The 26,623-nt window shown below is 63.6% G+C and overlaps 3 protein-coding genes across 3 annotated transcripts in view; 2 read left to right on the top strand and 1 right to left on the bottom strand.

Moving 5' to 3' along the window:
- The window catches only part of LOC121108729 (eukaryotic translation initiation factor 3 subunit C-like), a gene marked incomplete at its 5' end in the record, with an annotated part of 27,453 nt that extends 24,267 nt beyond the window's left edge, over positions 1-3,186 (top strand). The window contains 2 exons of the mRNA XM_040656841.2: positions 2,005-2,099; positions 2,253-3,186. Coding sequence (XP_040512775.2) covers positions 2,005-2,090 — 86 coding nt within the window. The remainder of the gene's footprint in view (positions 1-2,004; positions 2,100-2,252) is intronic.
- On the top strand, positions 2,027-3,780 carry LOC124417571 (leucine-rich repeat extensin-like protein 5). The gene is made up of 3 exons (XM_046906036.1): positions 2,027-2,781; positions 2,821-3,146; positions 3,232-3,780. Exons 1-3 carry the CDS (start codon positions 2,748-2,750, stop codon positions 3,778-3,780), a joined length of 909 nt encoding a protein of 302 aa, XP_046761992.1. The 5' UTR covers positions 2,027-2,747.
- LOC107050692 (serine/threonine-protein kinase TAO2-like) lies at positions 3,555-26,617 on the bottom strand. The gene is made up of 10 exons (XM_040656838.1): positions 26,447-26,617; positions 24,188-24,289; positions 23,015-23,060; positions 20,318-20,414; positions 18,072-18,185; positions 15,259-15,350; positions 13,837-13,930; positions 12,102-12,183; positions 9,009-9,122; positions 3,555-8,019 (listed from the first exon to the last, which is right to left on the bottom strand). Exons 1-10 carry the CDS (start codon positions 26,474-26,476, stop codon positions 5,122-5,124), a joined length of 3,669 nt encoding a protein of 1,222 aa, XP_040512772.1. The 5' UTR covers positions 26,477-26,617; the 3' UTR covers positions 3,555-5,121.
- Between the last annotated feature and the right edge of the window lie 6 nt (positions 26,618-26,623).

Below are 26,623 nucleotides of genomic sequence, written 5' to 3'. Positions count from 1 at the left end.
CTCTGCCCCATAAGTGCTCCTCTGCCCCATAAGTGTTCCTCTGCCCCATAAGTGCTTCTCTGCCCCATAAGTGCTCCTGTACCCCTTGTGTTCCTCTGCCCCATAAGTGTTCCTCTGCCCCATAAGTGTTCCTGTGCCCCTTGTTTCTGTGCCCCATAAGTACCTCTCTGCCCCATAAGTGCTCCTGTGCCCCATAAGCGTTCCTGTGCCCCATAAGTGTTCCTGTGCCCCATAAGCGTTCCTGTGCCCCATAAGTGTTCCTGTGCCCCATAAGTGCCTTTCTGCCCCATACGTGCCTCTCTTCCCTGTGCTTCTCTGCCCCTTAAGTGCTCCTCTGCCCCATAAGTGCCTCTCTGCCCCATAAGTGCTTCTCTGCCCCATAAGTGCTCCTGTGCCCCATAAGTGTTCCTGTGCCCCGTGTTTCTGTGCCCCATAAGTGCTCCTCTACCCCATAAGTGTTCCTGTGCCCCATAAGTGCTCCTCTGCCCTGTCTTTCTGTGCCCCATAAGTGCTTCTCTGCCCCATAAGTACTCCTCTGCCCCGTGTTTCTGTGCCCCATAAGTGCCTCTCTGCCCCATAAGTGTTCCTCTGCCCCATAAGTGCCTCTCTTCCCTGTGTTCCTCTGCCCCTTAAATGTTCCTCTGCCCCATAAGTGTTCCTCTGCCCCATAAGTGCTCCTCTGCCCCTTAAATGTTCCTCTGCCCCATAAGTGTTCCTGTGCCCCGTGTTTCTGTGCCCCATAAGTGTTCCTGTGCCCCATAAGTACTCCTCTGCCCCGTGTTTCTGTGCCCCATAAGTATCTCTCTGCCCCATAAGTGTTCCTCTGCCCCATAAGTGCTCCTGTACCCCTTGTGTTCCTGTGCCCCATAAGTGTTCCTCTGCCCCATAAGTGTTCCTGTGCCCCTTGTTTCTGTGCCCCATAAGTACCTCTCTGCCCCATAAGTGCTCCTGTGCCCCATAAGCGTTCCTGTGCCCCATAAGTGTTCCTGTGCCCCATAAGTGCTCTTCTGTCCCATAAGTGCCTTTCTGCCCCATAAGTGCCTCTCTTCCCTGTGCTTCTCTGCCCCTTAAGTGCTCCTCTGCCCCATAAGTGCCTCTCTGCCCCATAAGTGCTTCTCTGCCCCATAAGTGCTCCTGTGCCCCATAAGTGTTCCTGTGCCCCGTGTTTCTGTGCCCCATAAGTGCTCCTCTACCCCATAAGTGTTCCTGTGCCCCATAAGTGCTCCTCTGCCCTGTCTTTCTGTGCCCCATAAGTGCTTCTCTGCCCCATAAGTACTCCTCTGCCCCGTGTTTCTGTGCCCCATAAGTGCTCTTCTGTCCCATAAGTGCCTCTCTGCCCCATAAGTGTTCCTCTGCCCCATAAGTGCCTCTCTTCCCTGTGTTCCTCTGCCCCATAAGTGCCCCTCTGCCCCATAAGTGTTCCTCTGCCCCGTAAGTGCTCCTCTGCCCCTTAAATGTTCCTCTGCCCCATAAGTGTTCCTGTGCCCCATAAGTGTTCCTGTGCCCTGTGTTTCTGTGGCCCATAAGTGCTCCTCTGCCCCATAAGTGTTCCTGTGCCCCGTGTTTCTGTGCCCCATAAGTGTTCCTGTGCCCCATAAGTACTCCTCTGCCCCGTGTTTCTGTGCCCCATAATTATCTCTCTGCCCCATAAGTACCTCTCTGCCCCATAAGTGTTCCTCTGCCCCATAAGTGCTCCTCTGTCCCTTAAATGTTCCTGTGCCCCATAAGTACTCCTCTGCCCCGTGTTTCTGTGCCCCATAAGTGCCTCTCTGCCCTATAAGTGCTCCTCTGCCCCATAAGTGCCTTTCTGCCCCATAAGTGCCTCTCTTCCCTGTGTTCCTCTGCCCCTTAAGTGCTCCTCTGCCCCATAAGTGCTCCTCTGCCCCTTAAATGTTCCTCTGCCCCATAAGTGTTCCTCTGCCCCATAAGTGCTCCTCTGCCCCTTAAATGTTCCTGTGCCCCATAAGTGCTGCTGTGCCCCATAAGTGTTCCTGTGCCCCACAGATCAGAAGGACGGCTACCGGAAGGGGGACGGCGGTTACCTTCGCCGTGGGGCCTACAGACAGCAGGAGCGCTCCTCCAACTACTGAGCCCCACACATCGCGCCTCTGCCCCACGGATGGGGCCTCTGCCCCATAGATGAGGCCTCTGCCCCATAGATGAGGCCTGTACCCCATAGATGAGGCCTCTGTCCCATAGATGAGGCTTCTGCCCCATTGATGAGGCCTCTGTCCCATGGCTCTGCCCCACACATCGCGCCTCTGCCCCACGGATGGGGCCTCTGCCCCATAGATGAGGCTTCTGCCCCATAGATGAGGCCTCTGCCCCATAGATGAGTCTTGTACCCCATAGATGAGGCCTCTGTCCCATGGCTCTGCCCCACACATCACGCCTCTGCCCCACGGATGGGGCCTCTGCCCCATAGATGAGGCCTGTACCCCATAGATGAGGCCTCTGCCCCATAGATGAGTCTTGTACCCCATAGATGAGGCCTCTGTCCCATAGATGATGCTTCTGCCCCACAGATGGGGCCTCTGCCCCATAGATGAGGCCTCTACCCCATGGCTCTGCCCCATAGATGATGCTTCTGCCCCATTGATGAGGCCTATGCCCCATAGATGAGGCCTATGCCCCATAGATGGGGCCTCTGCCCCATAGATGAGGCCTCTACCCCATGGCTCTGCCCCATAGATGAGGCCTCTGCCCCACAGATGGCGGCTCTGCCCCATAGATGAGGCCTCTTCCCCATGGCTCTGCCCCACAGTGGTGACTCTGCCCCACATCTATGGGTCCCACCCCACATCTATGGGTCTGCCCCACATCTATGGGTCCCACCCCACATCTGTGTGCCTGCCCCACATCTATGGGTCTGCCCCACATCTATGGGTCCCACCCCACATCTATGGGCCTGCCCCACATCTATGGGTCCCACCCCACATCTATGGGTCTGCCCCTCATCTATGGGTCCCACCCCACATCTGTGGGTCTGCTCCACATCTATGGGTCCGCTCCTCATCTATGGGTCCCATCCCTCATCTGTGGGTCTGCCCCACATCTACGGGTCCCAGCCCACATCTATGGGTCTGCCCCACATCTATGGGTCCCAGCCCACATCTATGGGTCTGCCCCACATCTATGGGTCCCACCCCATGGCGCTGCCGTACAATAAAGTAGTGTTGGTAGTGAGCAGTGGTGGCTGTGAGCACTTGGGGGGCACTGGGGGGGTCCCACCCCACATCTATGGGTCTGCCCCACATCTATGGGTCCCAATGTGTCCCTATGGGTCTGCCCCACATCCATGGGTCCCAACGTGTCCCTATGGGTCTGCCCTACATCTATGGGTCCCAATGTGTCCCTATGGGTCTGCCCCACATCTATGGGTCCCAACGTGTCCCTATGGGCCCCACATCTATGGGTCCACCCCACACTTATGGGTCCCAACGTGTCCCTATGGGTCCCAATATGTCCCTATGGGCCCCACATCTATGGGTCCGCCCCACACTTATGGGTCCCACACACCGGAAATCGCTTTGGAATCGTTTTTATTCCCCCCCCCCCCCCAAATTCACACAAAATTGGGGAAAAAACACCCAAAAAAACCCCACAAAATACCCCAAAGTGCAGAAATGGCCCCAAATCCGCCACCCCGACAACAATGTGGGGCTCTGCCCCACAAGTGGGGGTCTGAGCCCCCCCAAGTGGGGGTCTGTGCCCCATAGCAGCAAGCTTAGCCCCAAAGTGGGGCTCTGTGCCCCCCAAGTGTGGGTCTGTGCCCCATAGCGCTGAGCTCAGCCCCAAAGTGGGGCTCTGTGCCCCCCAAGTGTGGGTCTGTGCCCCATAGCGCTGAGCTCAGCCCTGAATTGGGGCATTTCTGACCCCAAATCGGGGCTCCCTGCCCCCCAAGTGTGGGTCCCTGACCCTAAAGTGGGGGTCTGTGCCCCATAGCAGCAAGCTCAGCCCCAAAGTGGGGCTCTGTGCCCCCCAAGTGTGGGTCTGTGCTCCATAGCGCAGAGCTCAGCCCCGAAGTGGGGCTCTGAGCCCCCCATGTGTGGGTCTGTGCCCCATAGCGCTGAGCTCAGCCCCAAAGTTGGGCTTTCTGACCCCAAATCGGGGCTCCCTGCCCCCCAAGTGTGGGTCTGTGCCCCCCAAGTGGGGGTCCCTGACCCTAAAGTGGGGGTCTGTGCCCCATAGCAGCAAGCTCAGCCCCAAAGTGGGGCTCTGTGCCCCCCAAGTGTGGGTCTGTGCCCCATAGTGCAGAGCTCAGCCCCGAATTGGGGCATTTCTGACCCCTAAGTGGGGCCCTCCGCCCCCCAAGTGGGGGTCCATGATCCTAAAGTGGGGGCCTCTGCCCCATAGCGCAGAGCGCAGCCCCAAATCGGGGCATTTCTGACCCCAAATCGGGGCTCTGTGCCCCCCAAGTGTGGGTCTGTGCCCCATAGCGGCGAGCTCAGCCCCAAAGCAGGCCTTTCTGACCCCAAAAAGGGCATTTCTGCCCCCTAAGTGGGGCCCTCCGCCCCCCAAGTGTGGGTCCCTGCCCCATAGCGGCGAGCTCAGCCCCAAATCGGAGCATTTCTGCCCCCTAAGTGGGGCCCTCCGCCCCCCAAGTGGGGGTCTGTGCCCTATAGTGGCGATCTCAGCCTCAAATCAGAGCATTTCTGACCCCCAAAAGGGCATTTCTGACCCCTAAGTGGGGCCCTGCCCCATAACGGCGAGCTCAGCCCCAAATCCGGGCATTTCTGCCCCCCAAGTGGGGCCCTCCGCCTCCCAAGTGGGGGTCTGTGCCCGATAGCGGCGGTCTCAGCCCCAAATCGGAGCATTCCTGCCCCCTAAGTGGGGCCCTCCGCCCCCCAAGTGGGGGTCTGTGCCCCATAGCGGCGATCTCAGCCCCAAATCGGAGCATTCCTGCCCCCTAAGTGGGGCCCTCCGCCCCCCAAGCGTGGGTCCCTGCCCCATAGCGGCGATCTCAGCCCCAAATCGGAGCATTTCTGCCCCCTAAGTGGGGCCCTCCGCCCCCCAAGTGGGGGTCTGTGCCCCATAGCGGCGGTCTCAGCCCCAAATCGGAGCATTCCTGCCCCCTAAGTGGGGCCCTCCGCCCCCCAAGTGTGGGTCTCCCCCCCATCCTCACCTCCACGGTCTCCTCGTGGGGCAGCGCGGCGGCGCCCCCCCTCCGCTCCCCCCAACTTTGGGGGCGACCGCCACGGGCCGGGGGGCGGTGGGGCGCCGTGGGGCGAGGCGGGGGATGCGGGAAGGGGGGGAGGAGGGGGCCGGGCCCCATAGCGGCCTCTTCGGCCCTCTGCCCCACAGCGGGGGGGTTCTGCCCCATAGCGGGGGGGTTCCGCCCCAGAAGCGGAGGGCTCTGCCCCATAGCGAGGCCAACCTGCCCCACAGCGGGGCCAGCCTGCCCCGTAGAGAAGCCGACCTGCCCCATAGCGCCGTGCCCCATAGCGGGGAGGCCGACCGGCCCCATAGCGGGGCCAACCTGCCCCATAGCGGGGTCAGCCTGCCCCATAGCGAGGCCGACCCGCCCCACAGCAGCGCTCGGAGCCGGGCCGGGAGCGACGGAGGGGGGCGGGGGGAACCGGGGGGGGCGGCGGGGACGGGGAGACGGGAGCGGAGATGTGGGGCGGGGAGGAGCGGAGCGGAACGGCCCGGCCCGGGTTTGGCCCGGGGGAAAAGGCGGAAGAGGCGGCGCTCGGAGGCGAAACCCAACGCGGAGACGGCGGCGAAGATGTGGGGCGGGAGGCGGAGGAGGAAACGCAGCCATAACCGCTGCGCTCCGCCCCACACTTCCGGCTTCTTCTTGGCCCACGCTTCCGGTTTCTTGGCCCACGCTTCCGGCCCGACGGCCCGCACTTCCGGCCCGCCGCCGCCGCCGCCGCGCCACGCTTCCGGCGCTTTGCCTCGCGCTTCCGCCTCCCCGCTGCGCCGCACTTCCGGCCCGCCGCCGGACCACGCTTCCGGCGTCTTGCGCCTCGCTTCCGGCCCTCCTCCGGCCCTCCCTTCCCGCCCCCCGCCCCACACTTCCGCTCCCCCGCCCCACACTTCCGGCCTTCTCCGGCCCAAAATGGCGGCCGCCAGGAGGTAGAGGGGCAGGAAGAGGTACGGCGCGGCCAACAACATGGCGGCGGGCAGCAGCACGGCGGCGCCGTGGGGCAGAGGGGGGGATGTGTGGGGCCGGAGGGCGGCCAGGGCCCCCAGAGCCCCCACGGCGCCCCATAGCGGCCCCACGGCGCCCCACAGCGCCTCCACCGCGCCCCACAGCGGCCCCGCCGCGCCCCACAGCAGCGCCACGGCGCCCCACAGCAGCCCCACGGCGCCCCACAGCGGCCCGCTTCTGCCCCATAGCGGCCCGCCTCTGCCCCATAGAGGCCCCGCGCTGCCCCATAGCAACGCGACGGCGCCCCATAGCAGCCCCGCTGTGCCCCACAGCGGTGCCGAACTGCCCCACAGCAGCGTGGCGGCGCCCCATAGCAGCCCCATTGTGCCCCACAGCGGCCCCACGGCGCCCCACAGAACCCCCGCCGCGCCCCATAGCGGCCCCATGGCGGCCCAGAGGACCCCCACGGCGCCCCATAGCAACTCGACGGCGCCCCATAGCGGCCCCACGGCGCCCCACAGGACCCCGCCGGCGCCCCACAGCAGCCCCACGGCGACCCACAGCGGCCCCGCTGCGCCCCACAGGAGCCCCGCGCTGCCCCACAGCAGCCCCACGGCGACCCACAGCGCCTCCCTGCCCCATAGATCGGCTCTGCCCCATAGCGTCCCCCTGCCCCATAGGTTGGCTCTGCCCCATAGCGCCTCCCTGCCCCACAGCGTGGCCCTGCCCCATAGCGCCTCCCTGCCCCACAGCGCGGCCCTGCCCCATACATCGTCTCCGCCCCATAGATGGGCTGCGCCCCACAGCGCGAGGAGGCCGAGGCCGATCCGTGGGGCCAGCGGGAGGAGCAGCGCTGCGCACGCAACACAGACCCACACGCGTGTGCTGGCGTGTGCTGCCGCCGGGGTCACGTGACCTGCCGGCGACACGCGTGTGCTGGCGTGGTCGGCCGTGGGGGGAGCGCACGTGTGGGTCACGTGTGGGGCGCGGGTCACGTGATCTGCGTGTGTCACGTGATCTGAGGGTGTCACGCGTGTTCCTAGATGTTCTGTTGCGTGTTGTAGGCGTGTTACGTCTTCCGTGTGCCCCATATGGGTTACGTGTGGGGTGGGGGTCACGCGTGTTCCTCTATGTTCTGTTGCGTGTTCTAGGCATGTTACATGTTCCGTGTGCCCCACATGGGTTGTGTGTGGGGTGTGGGTCACGTGTGGGGTGTGGGTCATGTGATCTGAATGCGTCATGCGTGTTCCTGTATGTTCTGTTGCGTGTTCTAAGCGTGTTCTGTGTTCCGTGTGCCCCACATGGGTCACGTGTGGGGTGTGGGTCATGTGATCTGTGTCTGTCACATGATCTGCGCGCGTCACGCGTGTCCCTGCATGTTCTGCATGTGTTCCGTGTTCCGTGTGCCCCACGTATGTCACGCGTGGGGCGTGTGCGACGTGTTCCGTGCCCGTCACGCGTGTTCCTGTATGTTCTGCGTGTGCCTCCGCGTGTTCTTCACGTGTTCCGTGTTCCGTGTGCTCTGTGTGCCCCATCTGTGTCACGCGTTCCACGCCTGTCGCGTCATCTGCGTGTGTCACGCGTGTTCCCGTATGTTCTGCGCGTGCCGTTACGTGTTCCACGCCGGTTCCGTGTTCCGTGTGCCCCACATCGCTCACGTGTGGGGTGTGGGTCACGGGATCTCCGTGCGTCACGCGTGTTCCTGCATGTTCCGTGCTCCCCACGCGTGTTTTCACGTGTTCCGTGTCCTCCGTGTCCTCCACGTGTGTTGTTGCGTGTTCCGGACACGCGTGTTCTTCACGTGTTCCATCTGCCGGGGGTCCCACGTGTGTCACGTGACCCACAGGTGTCACGTGATCCACGATCTCTTCATGTGTTGTCGTGGGTTCGTGGGGCAGATCCGGGTCCTCCTGCTGCTCCTCCTGCCCCACAGAAAAGGGGGTCAGCCCCATAGATCTCCCAGCCCCACAGATCCCCTGCCCCATAGATCCCTCAGCCCCATAGTTCCCCTGCCCCATAGATCCCCCAGCCCCATAGATCTCCTGCCCCACAGATTCCCTGCCCCGTAGATCCTCAGCCCCACAGATCCCCCTGCCCCATAGATCTCCCAGCCCCACAGATCCCCTGCCCCATAGATCTCCCAGCCCCATAGTTCCCCTGCCCCATAGATCCCCCAGCCCCATAGATCTCCTGCCCCACAGATTCCCTGCCCCGTAGATCCTCAGCCCCACAGATCCCCCTGCCCCATAGATCCCCCAGCCCCACAGATCCCCTGCCTCACAGATCCTCAGCCCCATAATCTCCCGCCCCACAGATCCCCCAGCCCCATAGATCTCCTACCCTGTAGATCCTCAGCCCCATAGATCCCCCTGCCCCATAGATCCCCTGCCCCACAGATCCCCCAGCCCCATAGTTCCCCTGCCCCACAGATCTCCCAGCCCCATAGACTCCCTCCCCACAGATCCCCTTGCCCCACAGCGATGTGGGTCAGTGCCCCATAACTCCCGACTTTTGGGGCAGAGCCACCCCATAACTCCCCACTTGTGGGACAGAGCTGCCCCATAGCTCCCCACTTGTGGGTCTGAACCCCCGTAACTCCCCACTTGTGGGGCAGAACCCCCCATAACCCCTCACCTGTGGGGCTGAACCCCCATAACTCACCACTTGTGGGGCAGAGCCGCCCCATAACCCCTCACCTGTGGGGTTGAACCCCCCATAACTCCCCACTTGTGGGGCAGAGCCGCCCCATAAGTCCCCACTTGTGGGGCAGAGCCCCCCATAACCCCTCACCTGTGGGCTGAACCCCCATAACTCACCACTTGTGGGGCTGAACCCCCCATAAGTCCCCGCTTGTGGGGCAGAGCCGCCCCATAACTCCCCACTTGTGGGGCAGAGCCGCCCCATAACTCACCACTTGTGGGGCAGCGCCCCCCACGTCGTCGTCGTCGTCGTCGTCCGCCCCCAAAGCTCTGCGGATCAGAGCCGCCATCGTCCCCTGCGGCCGCTCCCCCACCACGAAGTCGTGCTGTGGGGCACACGTGTGGGTCAGCCCTGCCCCATAGCTGCCCCACAGCTGCCCCATAGAGACCCCACAGCTGCCCCATAGAGACTCCATAAAGACCCCATAGCTGCCCCATAGGGACCCCATAGCTGCCCCACAGAGACCCCATAGCTGCCCCATAGAAACCCCATACCTACCCCGTAGATGCCCCATAGGAGCCCCATAGCTGCCCCATAGAGACCCCATAGCTGCCCCATAGCTGCCCCATAGAGACCCCATAGCTGCCCCGTAGTGCCCCATATGCACCCATAGATACCCCATAGCCCCCCCATATAACCCCATATAACCCTGTAACCACCCCCGTATCACCCCATAGACGCCCCACATCATCCTGTAACACCCCATATCCCTCCATATTACCCTATAACACCCCATGTCCCCCCCATATCGCCCCATATCGCCCTATAACCCCCCCATATCACCCTATATCACCCCACAACCCCCATAAAACCCCATATCCCCCCATAGCCCCCCCATATCACCCCATAGTTCCCCCATAACCCCATATCACCCCATAACCCCTCATATCACCCCATAGCCCTCCCATATCCCCCCATATTCCCCCCATAACCCCATGACACCCCATATCTCCCCCATAGCTGCCCATATCGCCCTATATCACCCCATAGCCCCCCATAACACCCCGTATCCCCCCATAACCCTACCATAGCCCCCCCATAACACCCCATATCCCCCCCATATCGCCCCAGAGCCCCCCCACATCGCCCCATATCGCCCTATAACCCCCCCATATCACCCTATATCACCCCACAACCCCCCATAAAACCCCATATCCCCCCATAGTCCCCCATATCCCCCCGTAGCCCCCCCATAACACTCCATATCCCCCCATAGCCCCCCCATATCCCCCCCATAACACTCCATATCCCCCCATAGCCCCCCCATATCCCCCCCATATCAACCCATATCCCCCCATATCACCCTATATCACCCCATAGCGCCCCATAACACCCCATATCCCCCCCGTAGCCCCCCATATCCCCCCCATAACACCCCATAGCCCCCCATAGCCCCCCCATAACACCCCATAGCGCCCCATAGCCCCCCCATATCCCCCCATATCACACTATATCACCCCATAGCCCCCCCATATCACCCCATAGTCCCCCCATATCCCCCCATAGCCCCCCATAACACCCCATAGCGCCCCATAACACCCCATAGCCCCCCCATATCCCCCCATAGTCCCCCCATAATACCCCATAGCGCCCCATAACACCCCATATCCCCCCCATAGCCCCCCATAGCCCCCCCATATCACCCCATATCCCCCCCGTAACACCCCATAGCCCCCCCATATCCCCCCACAGCCCCCCCATATCACCCTATATCTCTCCATAGCTTCCCCATATCACCCCACAGCCCCCCATATCCCCCCATAACACCCCATATCCCCCCATAGCCCCCCCATATCACCCTATATCACCCCATAGCCCCCCCATATCACCCCATAGTCCCCCCATATCCCCCCATAGCCCCCCCATAATACCCCATAGCGCCCCATAACACCCCATAGCCCCCCCATAACACCCCATAGCGCCCCATAACACCCCATATCCCCCCTGTAACACCCCATATCCCCCCCATATCAACCCATATCCCCCCCATAACACCCCATATCCCCCCATAGTCCCCCCATATCCCCCCATATCACCCCATAACCACCCATAAAACCCCATATACCCCCATAAAACCCTATATCACCCCACAGCACCCCATATCACCCCATAACCCCCCGTATCACCCTATATCACCCCATAGCCCCCCCATATCCCCCCATAGCCCCCCATAACACCCCATAGCGCCCCATAACACCCCATAGCCCCCCCATATCCCCCATAGCCCTCCCATAATACCCCATAGCGCCCCATAACACCCCATAGCCCCCCCATAACACCCCATAGCGCCCCATAACACCCCATATCCCCCCTGTAACACCCCATATCCCCCCCATATCAACCCATATCCCCCCCATAACACCCCATATCCCCCCATAGTCCCCCCATATCCCCCCATATCACCCCATAACCACCCATAAAACCCCATATACCCCCATAAAACCCTATATCACCCCACAGCACCCCATATCACCCCATAACCCCCCGTATCACCCTATATCACCCCATAGCCCCCCCATATCCCCCCATAGCCCCCCATAACACCCCATAGCGCCCCATAACACCCCATAGCCCCCCCATATCCCCCCATAGCCCCCCCATAATACCCCATAGCGCCCCATAACACCCCATATCCCCCCCATAGCCCCCCATAGCCCCCCCATATCACCCCATATCCCCCCCGTAACACCCCATAGCCCCCCCATATCCCCCCACAGCCCCCCCATATCACCCTATATCTCTCCATAGCTTCCCCATATCACCCCACAGCCCCCCATATCCCCCCATAACACCCCATATCCCCCCATAGCCCCCCCATATCACCCTATATCCCTCCATAGCTTCCCCATATCACCCCACAGCCCCCCATATCCCCCCATATCACCCTATATCACCCCATAGCCCCCCCATATCACCCCATAGTCCCCCCATATCCCCCCATAGCGCCCCATAACACCCCATAGCGCCCCATAACACCCCATATCCCCCCTGTAACACCCCATATCCCCCCCATAACACCCCATATCCCCCCATAGCCCCCCCATAACACCCCATAGCCCCCCCATATCCCCCCATAGCCCCCCCATAACACCACATAGCGCCCCATAACACCCCATATCCCCCCCGTAACACCCCATATCCCCCCCATATCAACCCATATCCCCCCCATAACACCCCATATCCCCCCATAGCCCCCCCATATCACCCTGTATCACCCCATAGTCCCCCCATATCACCCCATAACCCCCCATATCACCCTATATCACCCCACAGCGCCCCACATCCGCCCCCCCCGTGGCCCCACCTGCAGGAGGAGCTGTGAGTGGGGCCGCAGCTGCGGCGCCCTCTGCAGGCAGCACTGCACGAAGCTGCGGAACGGCTCTGACCTGCGGGGTCAGAGGTCAGGGGTCAAAGGTCAGGGGGTCAGCCACGGGGTCAGAGGATCGGCCATGGGGTCAGGGGTCAAAGGTCAGGGGATCAGCCACTTGGTCAGAGGTCAGGGGGTCAGCCATGGGGTCAGGGGGTCAAAGGTCAGGGGGTCTGCCATGGGGTCAGAGGATCGGCCATGGGGTCAGAAGACGGGGTCAAAGGTCGGGATTGGCCATGGGGTCAGGGGTCAGAGGCCAGGGGGTCAAAGGTCAGGGGGTCAGCCATGGGGTCAGGGGATCGGCCATGGGGTCAGAGCTCATGGGGTCAGCGGTCAGGGGGTCAAAGGTCAGGGGATTAGCTATGGGGTCAGGGGTCAGGGGCTCAAAGGTGAGGGATCAGTCATGGGGTCAGAGGTCAGGGGGTCAGCGGTCAGGGGGTCAAAGGTCATGGTGTCAGCCATGGGGTCAGGGGATTGACCATGGGGTCAGGGGTCAAAGGACAGGGGATCAGCCATGGGGTCAGGGGTCAGAGGATCAAAGGTCGGGGGGTCAGCCATGGGGTGGGAGGTCAGGGGGTCAGAGGTCAGGGGGTCAGCCATGGGGTCAGGGGATTGGCCATGGAGTCAGGGGTCAGAGGCCAGGGGGTCAAGGGTCATGGGATCAGCCACGGGGTCAGAGGTCAGGGGATTGGCCATGGGGTCAGGGGTCAGAAGGTCAAAGGTCGGGGATCAGCCATAGGGTGGGAGGTCAGGGGTCAGAGGTCAGGGGGTCAACCATGGGGTTAGGGGTCAGAGGTCAGCTCAGGTTGGAGGGATCACACTTGGGTCAGAGGTCAGGGGGTCAAAGGTCGGGGTCAGCCATGGAGTCAGGGGTCAGAGGTCAAGGGATCAGCCATGGGGTCAGAGGTCAGGGGCTCAGCCATGGGGTCGGGGGGTCAGAGGTCAGGGGTCAGCACAGGGGTTAGGGGTCAGACTAGGGTTAGCGGGGGTCATGCTGGGGTCAGATGTCAGGGGTCAGAGGTCAGGGGGTCAGTCATGGGGTCAGGGGTCAGCATAGGGGTTAGGGGTCAGAGGTCAGCTCAGGACTGGGGGGGCCAGGCTGGGGTCAGGGGTCAGGCATGGGGTCAGCCCAGGGGTTAGGGGTCAGAGGTAAGGCTAGGGTAAGCAGGGGTCATGCTGGGGTCAGAGGTCAGAGGGTCAGTCATGGGGTCACGGGGTCACCCCAGGGGTTAGGGGTCAGAGGTCAGCTCAGGGTTGGGGGAGTCATGGTAGAGCTTATGCTTATGGGGTATGTATGGGGCACCTATGGGGCAGCTATGGGGTATCTATGGGGTGCTTATGGGGTATGTATGGGGCAGCTATGGGACAGCTATGGGGTCTCTATGAGGCAGCTACAGGGCAGCTGTGGGGTATGTATGGGGCGCTTATGGGGTATATATAGGACAGCTATGGGGCAGTTATGGGATATGCATGGGGCAGCTATGGGGTATGTATGGGGCACTTATGGGGTATGTATGGGGCAGCTATGGTGCAACTATGGGGCAGCTATGGGGTATGTATGGGGCAACTATGGGGCAGCTATGAGGCAGCTATGGGATATGTATGGGACACTTGCGGGGCAGCTATGGGGTATGTGTGGGGCACTTATGGGGCGCTATGGGGCAGCTCTCACCAGCGCTCTCCCTGCAGCTGTGGGGCGCAGCTCTGTGCGATGTGGTACAGTGCGGCCATCGCGTTCAGCGCAAACAGCGGCGGCTTCCGCTCCGCTATGGGGCAGCCCCACAGCGTCAGCCCCACGGCGGCGGATAGAGACCCATAGAGACCCCACAGAGACCCATAGAGACCCCACAGAGACCCATTGGGCCCCATAAGGACCCATTGTGACCCACAGAGACCCATAGGGACCCTACAGGGACCCACAGAGACCCATTGGGCCCCATAAGGACCCATTGTGACCCACAGAGACCCATAGGGACCCTACAGGGACCCACAGAGACCCATAGGGACCCTACAGAGACCCCACAGGGACCCATAGATACCCATTGGGCCCCATAAGGACCCACAGAGACCCATAAGGACCCCATAGGGACTCACAGAGACCCATTGGGCCCCATAGAGACCGCACAGGGACCCCATAGGGACCCATTGGGGCCCACAGGGACCCCATAGGGACCCCATAGGGACTCACAGAGACCCATTGGGCCCCATAGGGACCCCACAGGGACGCCATAAGGACCCACTGGGACCCACAGAGACCCATAGGGACCCTACAGGGATCCACAGAGACCCATTGGGCCCCATAGGGACCCCACAGGGACCCCATAGGGACTCACAGAGACCCACTGGGCCCCATAAGGACCCATTGGGACCCACAGAGACCCATAGGGACCCCACAGGGACCCACAGGGACCCCATAGGGACTCACAGAGACCCATTGGGCCCCATAGGGACCCATTGGGACCCACAGAGACCCATAGGAACCCCATAGGGACCCTATACGACCCCATACAACCCCATGTGATCCCATACAACCCCATGTGACCCAATACCACCCCATATAACCCCACATGACCCCATCTGACCCCACACCACCCCCGAGCCACCCCTCTCCACCCCATACGACCCCGTATGACCCCCCCAGCCCCCCCTCCCCACCCCATACGACCCCACATGACCCCATCTGACCCCACACCACCCCCTTCCCCCCCTCCCCACCCCCATATGACCCCACATGACCCCATCTGACCCCACATCACCCCCCAGCCCCCCTCCCCAACCCACATGACCCCATCTGACCCCACACCACCCCACACGACCCCCTGTGACCCCATCTGACCCCACGTGACCCCACATGACCCCATCTGACCCCACCCCACGCCCCAGCCCCCCCTCCCCACCCCATATGACCCCATCTGACCCCCCCCACCCCCCTTCCCCCCCTCCCCACCCCACATGACCCCATCTGACCACACACCACCCCCCTTCCCCCCCTCCCCACCCCATATGACCCCATCTGACCCCACCCCACCCCCCAGCCCCCCCTCCCCACCCCATAGGACCCCCCGTGACCCCATAGGGCGGCCCCACACATTACCGAGCTCAATGCAGGTGATCCCCAACGCCCACACGTCCGCCCTCCCATCGTAATGGCCTTCATCCATGGCCAGGATCACCTCCGGGGCCATCCTGTGGGGCACGGCGCTATGGGGCGGGCTGCTATGGGGCGCTATGGGGTACTAGGAGGTGCTATGGGGCCATTTGTGGGGCACGGCGCTATGGGGCGGGCTGCTATGGGGCGCTATGGGGCGCTAGGAGGTGCTATGGGGCCATTTGTGGGGCACGGCGCTATAGGGCGGGCTGCTATGAGGTGCTATAAGATGCTATGAGGTGCTATGGGGTGCTATGGAACCATCCTGTGGGGCACGGCGCTATGGGGCGGGCTGCTATGGGCTGCTATGGGGCACAGCGCTATGAGGCAGGCAGCTATGGGGCGCTATGGGGTGCTAGGAGGTGTTATGGGGCCATTTGTGGGGCACGACGCTATGGGGCGGGCTGCTATGGGGCGCTATGGGGTACTAGGAGGTGTTATGGGGCCATTTGTGGGGCACGGCGCTATGGGGCAGGCTGCTATGGGGCGCTATGGGGTGCTAGGAGGTGTTATGGGGCCATCCTGTGGGGCACGGCGCTATGGGGCGGGCTGCTATGGGGCGCTATGGGGTGCTAGGAGGTGTTATGGGGCCATCCTGTGGGGCACGGCACTATGGGGCGGCCTGCTATGGGTTGCTATGGGGTGCTATGGGGTGTAAGGGGTGCTATGGGGCCATCCTGTGGGGCACGGTGCTATGGGGCGGGCTGCTATGGGCTGCTATGGGGCACAGCGCTATGGGGCAGCCTGCTATGGGGCGCTATGGGGTGTAAGGGGCCATCCTGTGAGGCACGGCGCTATGGGGCGGCCTGCTATGTGCTGCTATGGGGCACAGCGCTATGGGGCAGGCTGCTATGCGGTGCTATGGGGTGCTAGGACGTGCTATGGGGCCATCCTGTGGGGCATGGCGCTATGGGGTGGGCTGCTATGGGCTGCTATGGGGACATCCTGTGAAGCACAGCACTATGGGGCAGGGCTATGGGGCAGAGCTGTGCTATGGGGCAGGGCCGTGCTATGGGGCAGAGCTATGGGTCCCGCTATGGGTCCATACCAGTACGGGGTGCCCACGAAGCTGCAGGCCGAGGCGCTGTGGGGCAGGGCTGTGCTATGGGGCAGGGCTATGGGTCCCGCTATGGGGCAGGGCTATGGGTCCCGCTATGGGTCCGTACCAGTACGGGGTGCCCACGAAGCTGCAGGCCGAGGCGCTGTGGGGCAGGGCTGTGCTATGGGGCAGGGCTGTGCTATGGGGCAGGGCTACGGATCCCGCTATGGGGCAGGGCTGTGCTATGGGGCAGGGCTGTGCTATGGGGCAGAGCTATGGGTCCATACCAGTACGGGGTGCCCACGAAGCTGCAGGCCGAGGCGCTGTGGGGCAGGGCTGTGCTATGGGGCAGGGCAGGGCTATGGGTCCCGTTATGGGGCAGAGCTATGGGTCCGTACCAGTACGGGGTGCCCACGAAGCTGCAGGCCGAGGCGCTGTGGGGCAGGGCTGTGCTATGGGGCAGGGCAGGGCTATGGGTCCCGCTATGGGGCAGGGCTATGGGTCCCGCTATGGGTCCGTACCAGTATGGGGTGCCCACGAAGCTGCAGGCCGAGGCGCTGTGGGGCAGGGCTGTGCTATGGGGCAGGGCTGTGCTATGGGGCAGAGCTATGGGTCCCGCTATGGGTCCATACCAGTACGGGGTGCCCACGAAGCTGCAGGCCGAGGCGCTGTGGGGCAGGGCTGTGCTATGGGGCAGGGCTGTGCTATGGGGCAGAGCTATGGGGCAGGGCTGTGCTATGGGGCAGAGCTATGGGTCCGTACCAGTACGGGGTGCCCACGAAGCTGCAGGCCGAGGCGCTGTGGGGCAGGGCTGTGCTATGGGGCAGGGCTGTGGGTCCCGCTATGGGGCAGGGCTGTGCTATGGGGCAGGGCTGTGCTATGGGTCCCGCTATGGGGCAGGGCTGTGCTATGGGGCAGAGCTATGGGTCCCGCTATGGGTCCATACCAGTACGGGGTGCCCACGAAGCTGCAGGCCGAGGCGCTGTGGGGCAGGGCTGTGCTATGGGGCAGGGCAGAGCTATGGGGCAGGGCTGTGCTATGGGGCAGAGCTATGGGTCCGTACCAGTACGGGGTGCCCACGAAGCTGCAGGCCGAGGCGCTGTGGGGCAGGGCTGTGCTATGGGGCAGGGCTATGGGTCCCGCTATGGGGCAGGGCTGTGCTATGGGGCAGAGCTATGGGTCCCGCTATGGGTCCATACCAGTACGGGGTGCCCACGAAGCTGCAGGCCGAGGCGCTGTGGGGCAGGGCTGTGCTATGGGGCAGGGCAGGGCTATGGGTCCCGCTATGGGGCAGGGCTATGGGTCCCGCTATGGGTCCGTACCAGTATGGGGTGCCCACGAAGCTGCAGGCCGAGGCGCTGTGGGGCAGGGCTGTGCTATGGGGCAGGGCTGTGCTATGGGTCCCGCTATGGGGCAGGGCTATGGGTCCCGCTATGGGGCAGGGCTATGGGTCCGTACCAGTACGGGGTGCCCACGAAGCTGCAGGCCGAGGCGCTGTGGGGCAGGGCTGTGCTATGGGGCAGGGCTATGGGTCCCGCTATGGGGCAGGGCTATGGGTCCCGCTATGGGGCAGGGCTATGGGTCCGTACCAGTACGGGGTGCCCACGAAGCTGCAGGCCGAGGCGCTGTGGGGCAGGGCTGTGCTATGGGGCAGGGCTATGGGTCCCGCTATGGGGCAGGGCTATGGGTCCCGCTATGGGGCAGGGCTATGGGTCCGTACCAGTACGGGGTGCCCACGAAGCTGCAGGCCGAGGCGCTGTGTGCGGCTGAGCCGAAGTCGCTGAGTTTGATGCGGCCCCGCGGGGACAGCAGAACGTTGGCGGCCTTCACGTCTCTGTGGGGCAGAGCGGGGGGTCAGAGGGGATGTGGGGTGGGGGGGTGTGGGGATGTGGGGCGGGGATGTGGGGCGGGGATGTGGGATGGGGATGTGGGGTGGGGATGTGGGGGGTGGGATGTGGGGTGGGGGATGTGGGGGGTGTAGGGTGTGGGGCGGGGAGATGTGGGGCGGGGAGATGTGGGGGGTGGGATGTGGGGCTGGAAAGGGGGATGGAGTGTAGGGGGATGTGGGGCGGGGATGTGGGGTGGGGATGTGGGGGGTGTAGGGTGTGGGGCAGGGATGTGGGGTGGGGATGTGGGGAGGGGATGTGGGGAGGGGATGTGGGGGGTGGGATGTGGGGGGTGGGATGTGGGGCGGGGAGATGTGGGGCGGGGAGATGTGGGGCTGGAAAGGGGGATGGAGTGTCGGGGGATGGGGGGTGGGGGGATGTGGGGAGGGGGGATGTGGGGAGGGGGGATGTGGGGAGGGGATGTGGGGTGGGGATGTGGGGGGTGGGATGTGGGGTGGGGGATGTGGGGCTGGAAAGGGCAATGGAGTGTAGGGGGATGTGGGGCGGAGATGTGGGGTGGGGATATGGGGGGATGTGGGGCAGGGGATGTAGGGCTGGAAAGGGGGATGGAGTGTGGGGGGATGTGGGGCAGGGATGTGGGGCGGGGAGATGTGGGGGGTGGGATGTGGGGCTGGAAAGGGGGATGGAGTGTGGGGGGATGTGGGGCGGGGATGTGGGGTGGGGATGTGGGGGGTGTAGGGTGTGGGGCAGGGATGTGGGGGGTGTAGGGTGTGGGGCAGGGATGTGGGGTGGGGATGTGGGGAGGGGATGTGGGGGGTGGGATGTGGGGGGTGGGATGTGGGGCGGGGAGATGGGCTGGAAAGGAGGATGGAGTGTGAGGGGATGTGGGACAAGGAAGTGGGGGGTGGATGGGGATGTGGGGCGGGGATGTGGGGCGGGGATGTGGGGCGGGGAGATGTGGGGGGGGACGTGGGGGGGGGGATGTGGGGCTGGAAGGGGGGATGGAGTGTGAGGGGATGTGGGGCAAGGAAGTGGGGGGTGGGTGGGGATGTGGGGGGTGGGGGGGGGGCAGGGATGTGGGGGGTGGGGGGGGATGTGGGGCGGGGATGTGGGGCGGGGAGATGTGGGGGGGGTGTGGGGGGGGGGATGTGGGGCTGGAAGGGGGGATGGAGTGTGGGGGGATGTGGGGCAGGGATGTGGGGGGTGGGTGGGGATGTGGGGCGGGGATGTGGGGCAGAGAGATGTGGGGCTGGAAAGGGGGATGGAGTATGGGGGGATGTGGGGCGGGGATGTGGGGTGGGGGTGTGGGGGCTGTAGGGTGTGGGGTGGGGATGTGGGGCAGGGATGTGGGGCAGAGAGATGTGGGGCTGGAAAGGGGGATGGAGTGTGGGGGGATGTGGGGCGGGGATGTGGGGGGTGGGTGGGGATGTGGGGCGGGGATGTGGGGGGTGGGGGGGGGGCAGGGATGTGGGGGGTGGGTGGGGATGTGGGACGGGGATGTGGGGCAGGGAGATGTGGGGGGGAGGTGTGGGGGGGGGATGTGGGGCTGGAAGGGGGGATGGAGTGTGGGGGGATGTGGGGCGGGGATGTGGGGTGGGGATGTGGGGGGTGTAGGGTGTGGGGTGGGGATGTGGGGCAGGGATGTGGGGCGGGGAGATGTGGGGCTGGAAAGGGGGATGGAGTGTGGGGGGATGTGGGGTGGGGATGTGGGGGGTGAGAGGATGTGTGGGGCAGCCGTGGGGCAGCCATGGGGCTGTACTGTGTGGCTGTGCTGTGGGGCAGCCGTGGGGCTGTGCTGTGTGGCTGTGCTGTGGGGCAGTCATGGGGCAGCCGTGGAGCGCTATGGGGCAGCTATGGGGCAGGCATGGGGCGCTATGGGGCAGCCATGGGGCAGCCATGGGGCTGTGCTGTGTGGCTGTGCTGTGGGGCAGTCATGGGGCAGGCATGGAGCGCTATGGGGCAGCTATGGGGCAGGCATGGGGCGCTATGGGGCAGCCATGGGGCAGCCATGGGGCTGTGCTGCGTGGCTGTGCTGTGGGGCAGCCATGGGGCAGGTATGGGGCAGCCGTGGGGCGCTATGGGGCAGCCGTGGGGCGCTATGGGGCGCTATGGGGCAGACCTGTGTATGACGTGGACGCGGTGCAGGTAGGCCAGGCCGTGCAGCGCCCCATGGACGATGGCTGCGATCTCCACCTCCGTCAGCGGCGGCTGATGAGCTGTGGGGCACAGTCAGCGCCCCATAGCGACCCATGGGGACACACGGCGCCCCATAGGGACCCATAGGGACCCATAGGAATCCACAGTGCCCCATAGGGACCCATAGGGACCCACAGGAACCCATAGAGACCCACGGGGACCCACAGTGACCCACAGCGCCCCATAGGGACCCACAGGGACTCATAGAGTCCCATAGGGACCCACAGCGCCCCATAGGGACCCATAGAGCCCCATAGGGACCCATAGGAATCCACAGTGCCCCATAGGGACCCATAGGAATCCACAGTGCCCCATAGGGACCCATAGGGACCCACAGGAACACATAAGAACCCACTGAGACCCATAGAAACCCACAGGGACCCATAGAGACCCACGGGGACCCACTGGGACCCACAGTGACCCACGGCACCCCATAGGGACCCACAGGGACCCATAGAGACCCATACGGACCCATAGGGACCCATAGGAATCCACAGTGCCCCATAGGGACCCACGGGGACACATAAGGACCCACTGAGACCCATAGAAACCCACAGGGACCCATAGAGACCCACGGAGACCTACTGAGACCCACACGGACCCATAGAGACCCATTGGGACCCATAGCGACCCATAGGAACCCACAGAAACCCATAGAAATGCACAGCACCCCCTAAAGACCCACAGCTTCCCCATAGAGACCCCCAGTGCCCCACAACTGCCCCATAGAGACCCACAGCTGCCCCATAGAGACCCACAGCTGCCCCATAGAGACCCACTGGGACCCATAGCGACCCATAGAAACCCCCAGTGCCCCATAGAAACCCACAGCACCCCATAAAGACCCACAGCTTCCCCATAGAGACCCCCAGTACCCCACAACTGCCCCATAGAGACCCACAGGGATCCATAGAGACCCATACGGACCCATAGAGACCCACTGGGACCCATAGCGACCCATAGAAACCCACAGTGCCCCATAGACACCCACAGCTGCCCCATAGATACCTCAAGTGCCCCACAGCTGCCCCATAGAGACCCACAGTGCCCTACAGCTGCCCCATAGAAACCCACAGCTGCCCCATAAAGCTTCGCAGTACCCCATAGAGACCCATAGAGACCCACAGGCACCCACTGGGACCCACAGCGCCCCATAGGGACCCACAGGGACACATAGAGACCCATAGAGACCCATAGCGACCCACAGCTGTCCCATAGAGACCCACAGTGCCCCACAGCTGCCCCATAGAGACCCACAAGGACCCATAGAGACCCACGGGGATCCATAGAGACCCATAGGAACCCACAGCGCCCCATACAGACCCATAGCGCCCCATACAGACCCACAGCTGCCCCATAGAGACCCCCAGTGCCCCATAGAGACCCCCAGTGCCCCACAACTGCCCCACAGAGACCCCCAACTGCCCCATAGAGACCCACTGGGACCCATAGGAACCCACAGTGCCCCATAGAGACCCACAGTTGCCCCACAGCTGCCCCATAGAGACCCAAAGTGCCCCACAGCTGCCCCATAGAGACCCAAAGTGCCGCACAGCTGCCCCATAGAGACCCACAGCTGCCCCATAGAGCTTCACACTACCCCACAGAGACCCACACTGCCCCATAGAGACCCAGAACTGCCCCACAGTGACCCAAAGTGCCGCACAGTTGGCCCATAGAGACCTACGGCTGCCCCATAGAGACCCATAATACCCCATAGAGACCCACAGTGCCCCACAGCTGCCCCAGAGACCCACGGCTGCCCCATAGAGACCCAGAACTGCCCCACAGTGCCCCACAGTTGCCCCATAGAGACCCACGGCTGCCCCACAGAGACCCAGAACTGCCCCACAGCGACCCATAGTGCCCCCCAGCTGCCCCACAGAGACCCACAGCTGTCCCACAGCTGCCCCATAGAGCTTCACAGTACCCCACAGAGACCCACACTGCCCCATAGAGACCCAGAACTGCCCCACAGTGACCCAAAGTGCCGCACAGTTGGCCCATAGAGACCCATGGCTGCCCCATAGAGACCCATAGTACCCCATAGAGACTCACAGTGCCCCACAGCTGCCACATAGAGACCCACAACTGCCCCATAGAGAACCAAGGTGCCCCACAGCTGCCCCATAGAGAACCAAGGTGCCCCATAGAGACCCAGAACTGCCCTACAGCGACCCACAGTGCCCCACAGTTGCCCCACAGAGACCCACAGCTGCCCCAGAAAGCTTCATAGTACCCCATAGAGACCCACAGTGCCCCATAGAGACCCAGAACTGCCCCCCAGCGACCCATAGTGCCCCCCAGCTGCCCCACAGAGACCCAAAGTGCCGCACAGCTGCCCCATAGAGACCCACAGCTGCCCTATAGAGCTTCACAGTACCCCACAGAGACCCACAGTGCCCCATAGAGACCCAGAACTGCCCCCCAGCGACCCATAGTGCCCCACAGTTGCCCCATAGAGACCCACGGCTGCCCCATAGAGACCCAGAACTGCCCCCCAGCGACCCATAGTGCCCCACAGTTGCCCCATAGAGACCCACGGCTGCCCCATAGAGACCCAGAACTGCCCCCCAGCGACCCACAGTGCCCCCCAGCTGCCCCCCAGCGCCCCACTCACGCTGCAGCAGATCGGCAGCCGAACCCACGCAGTACTCCATGGCGATCTGTGGGGAGATGTGGGGCTCCGTCACCTCCCTCTGCCCCACAGCGCCCCATAGTGCCCCCTGACCACCCCATATGTCCCCCCTCCCACTCCGTATCCTCCTCATCTCCTCTCTACAACCCCATATCATTCCATGTGCCCCCCATCACCCCATATCCCCCCAAATATCCCCCCTCCCACCCCGTATCCCCCCATATTACCCCCCTCCCACCCCATATCCCCCCAAATCCCCCCCTCCCACCCCATATACCCCATATACCCCCCCTCTCCCTCCGTATCCCCCCATATACCCCCCCTCCCACCCCGTATCCCCCCAAATCCCCCCCTCCCCCTCCATATTCCCCCGTACATCCCCCCTCCCACCCCATAACTCTCTCCATATCCCCCACTCATTCCATATCTCCCCGTATTACCCTCCTCCCACCCCATATACCCCATATATCCCCCCTCCCACCCCATATCGCCGCAAATCCCCCCCTCCCACCCTGCATCCCCCCATATATCCTTCCTCCCACCCCATATACCCCATATACCCCCCCTCTCCCTCCGTATCCCCCCATATACCCCCCTCCCCCTCCATATCCCCCCATATAGCCCCCTCCCACCCTGCATCCCCCCAAATCCCTCCCTCCCACCCCATATCCCCCCATATACCCCCCTCCTCCCACCCCATATCCCCCCATATATCCCCCCTCCCACCCCATATCCCCCCAAATCTCCCCCCCCTCACTCCATATCCCCCCCTATATCCTCCCCTCCCACCCCACATCACCCATCACCTTCCCTCACCCCATATCCCCCTATATATCCCCGCTCCCACCCCATATCCCCCCATATACCCCCCTTCCCCTCCATATCCCCCTATATACCCCCCTTCCCCTCCATATCCCCCCATATATCGCCCCCCCCACCCCATATCCCCTCAAATCTCCCCCCCCTCACTCCATATCCCCCCCATATCCTCCCCTCCCACCCCACATCCCCCATCACCTCCTCCCACCCCATATCCCCCCATATTACGCCCCTCCCACCCCATATGCCCCCGAATCCCCCTCCTCCCACCCCATATCCCCCCATATATCACCCCCCCCCACCCCATATCCCCCCCCCACGCCCCCCATCTCTCACCCACACGCAGTGCCCCCTGAGGAAGGCCCCCTTCCCCCTCACGGTGTGGGGGTGGCTCAGACGCTGCAGCAGCCGCACCTCCCTCACGATGTCACGCCACTTCTGGGGGGGGGGACACACAAAGTGGGACCCCAATGGGCCCCCACAGCACCCACAGCCCCCCCCGAAGCCCCCCATAACCTCAGTGGGCCACCAGAGCCCCCCCAGGGCCCCCCCATAACCACAATGAGCCCCCAGAGCCCCCCATAACCCCAATGTGCTCCCATAGCCCCCAATAACCCCAGTGAGCCCCCACAACCCCCCCATAGCCCCAGTGGGCCCCAATAGCCCCCCCCGAAGCCCCCCATAACCTCAATGGGCCCCCATAGCTTCCCCAGGGTCCCCCCATAGCCCCAGTGTGACCCCATAGCCCCCCATAAGCCCAATCTGCCTCCATAGCCCCCCCAGAGCCCCAGTGGGCCCCCATAGCTCCCCCAGAGCCCCCCATAACCCCAATGGGCCCCCACAGCCCCCATAGCCCCCGCCAAAGCCCCCCATAATCCCAATCGGCCTCCATAGCCCCCCCAGAGCCCCCCCATAATCCCAATCGGCCTCCATAGCCCCCCCAGAGCCCCCCGATAACCCCAATGGGCCCCCACAGCCCCCCCCAAAGCCCCCCATAACCTCAATGGGCCCCCATAGCTCCCTCAGGGCCCCCCAATAACCACAGTGGGACCCCAGAGCCCCAGCAGAGCCCCAATGTGCTCCCATAGCCCCAGTCTGCATCCAAAGCCCCCCCAGAGCCCCCCCAGAGCCCCAGTGGGCCCCCATAACCCCCCCGAAGCCCCCCATAAGCTCAATGGGCCCCCATAGCACCCCCAGGGCCCCTCCATAACCCCAGTGTACTCCCATAGCCCCCCATAACCCCAATGGGCCCCCACAGCCCCCCCCAGAGCCCCCCATAACATCAATGGGCCCCCATAGCACCCCCAGCGCCCACCCATAACCACAATGGGCCCCCATAGCCCCCCCGAAGCCCCCCATAACCTCAATGGGCCCCCATAGCTCCCCCAGTCCCCCCCCGATAACCCCAATGGGCCCCACAGCCCTCATAACCCCCCACAAAGCCCCCCATAACCTCAATGGGCCCCCATAGCACCCCCCCCCCGAAGCCCCCCATAACCTCAATGGGCCCCCATAGCACCCCCAGGGCCCCCCCATAACCACAATGAGCCCCCAGAGCCCCCCATAACCCCAATGTGCTCCCATAGCCCCCAATAACCCCAGTGAGCCCCCACAACCCCCCCATAGCCCCAGTGGGCCCCAATAGCCCCCCCCGAAGCCCCCCATAACCTCAATGGGCCCCCATAGCTTCCCCAGGGTCCCCCCATAGCCCCAGTGTGACCCCATAGCCCCCCATAAGCCCAATCTGCCTCCATAGCCCCCCCAGAGCCCCAGTGGGCCCCCATAGCTCCCCCAGAGCCCCCCATAACCCCAATGGGCCCCCACAGCCCCCATAGCCCCCGCCAAAGCCCCCCATAATCCCAATCGGCCTCCATAGCCCCCCCAGAGCTCCCCCATAATCCCAATCGGCCTCCATAGCCCCCCCAGAGCCCCCCGATAACCCCAATGGGCCCCCACAGCCCCCCCCAAAGCCCCCCGTAACCTCAATGGGCCCCCATAGCTCCCTCAGGGCTCCCCAATAACCACAGTGGGACCCCAGAGCCCCAGCAGAGCCCCAATGTGCCCCCATAGCCCCAGTCTGCATCCAAAGCCCCCCCAGAGCCCCCCCAGAGCCCCAGTGGGCCCCCATAACCCCCCCGAAGCCCCCCATAAGCTCAATGGGCCCCCATAGCTCCCCCAGGGCCCCCCATAAACACAATGGGTCCCCATAGCCCCCCCCGAAAGCCCCCCATAACCTCAATGGGCCCCCCTAGCTCCCCCAGGGACCCCCAATAACCACAATGGGACCCCAGAGCCCCCCCAGAGCCCCAATGTGCCCCCATAGCCCCAGTCTGCATCCATAGCCCCCCATAGCCCCCCATAACCCCAGTGGGCCCCCACAGCCCCCCCATAACCCCAATCAGCCTCCATAGCCCCCCCAGAGCCCCCCGATAACCCCAATGGGCCCCCACAGCCCCCCCCAAAGCCCCCAATACCCCCCTATATCCCCCCCAATATCCCCCACATCCCCCCATCACCCCCCCTATAACCCCCCCATATCCCCCCCTATAACTCCCCCCATATCCCCCCCTATAACTCCCCCCATATCCCCCTCACCTCATTGCTGTGCTTCCCTCCATAGAACATCTTCTTGACGGCCACCACCTCATTGGTGCGCGTGTCACGGGCCTGCGCACACGCGTGTGACACGTGAGGACACGCTTGTGGCACGGGAAGGGGACACAGGGGGACACATAGGGACACACAGTGGCGCACATAGACACGTGAGTGACA

The sequence above is a fragment of the Gallus gallus genome, assembly GCF_016699485.2.
Source record: "Gallus gallus isolate bGalGal1 chromosome 36 unlocalized genomic scaffold, bGalGal1.mat.broiler.GRCg7b 36_unloc2, whole genome shotgun sequence".
In the NCBI taxonomy this organism is placed as follows: domain Eukaryota; kingdom Metazoa; phylum Chordata; class Aves; order Galliformes; family Phasianidae; genus Gallus; species Gallus gallus.
Note: the sequence above shows the minus strand (reverse complement) of the source record. Positions and strands in the feature narration are given on the sequence as shown.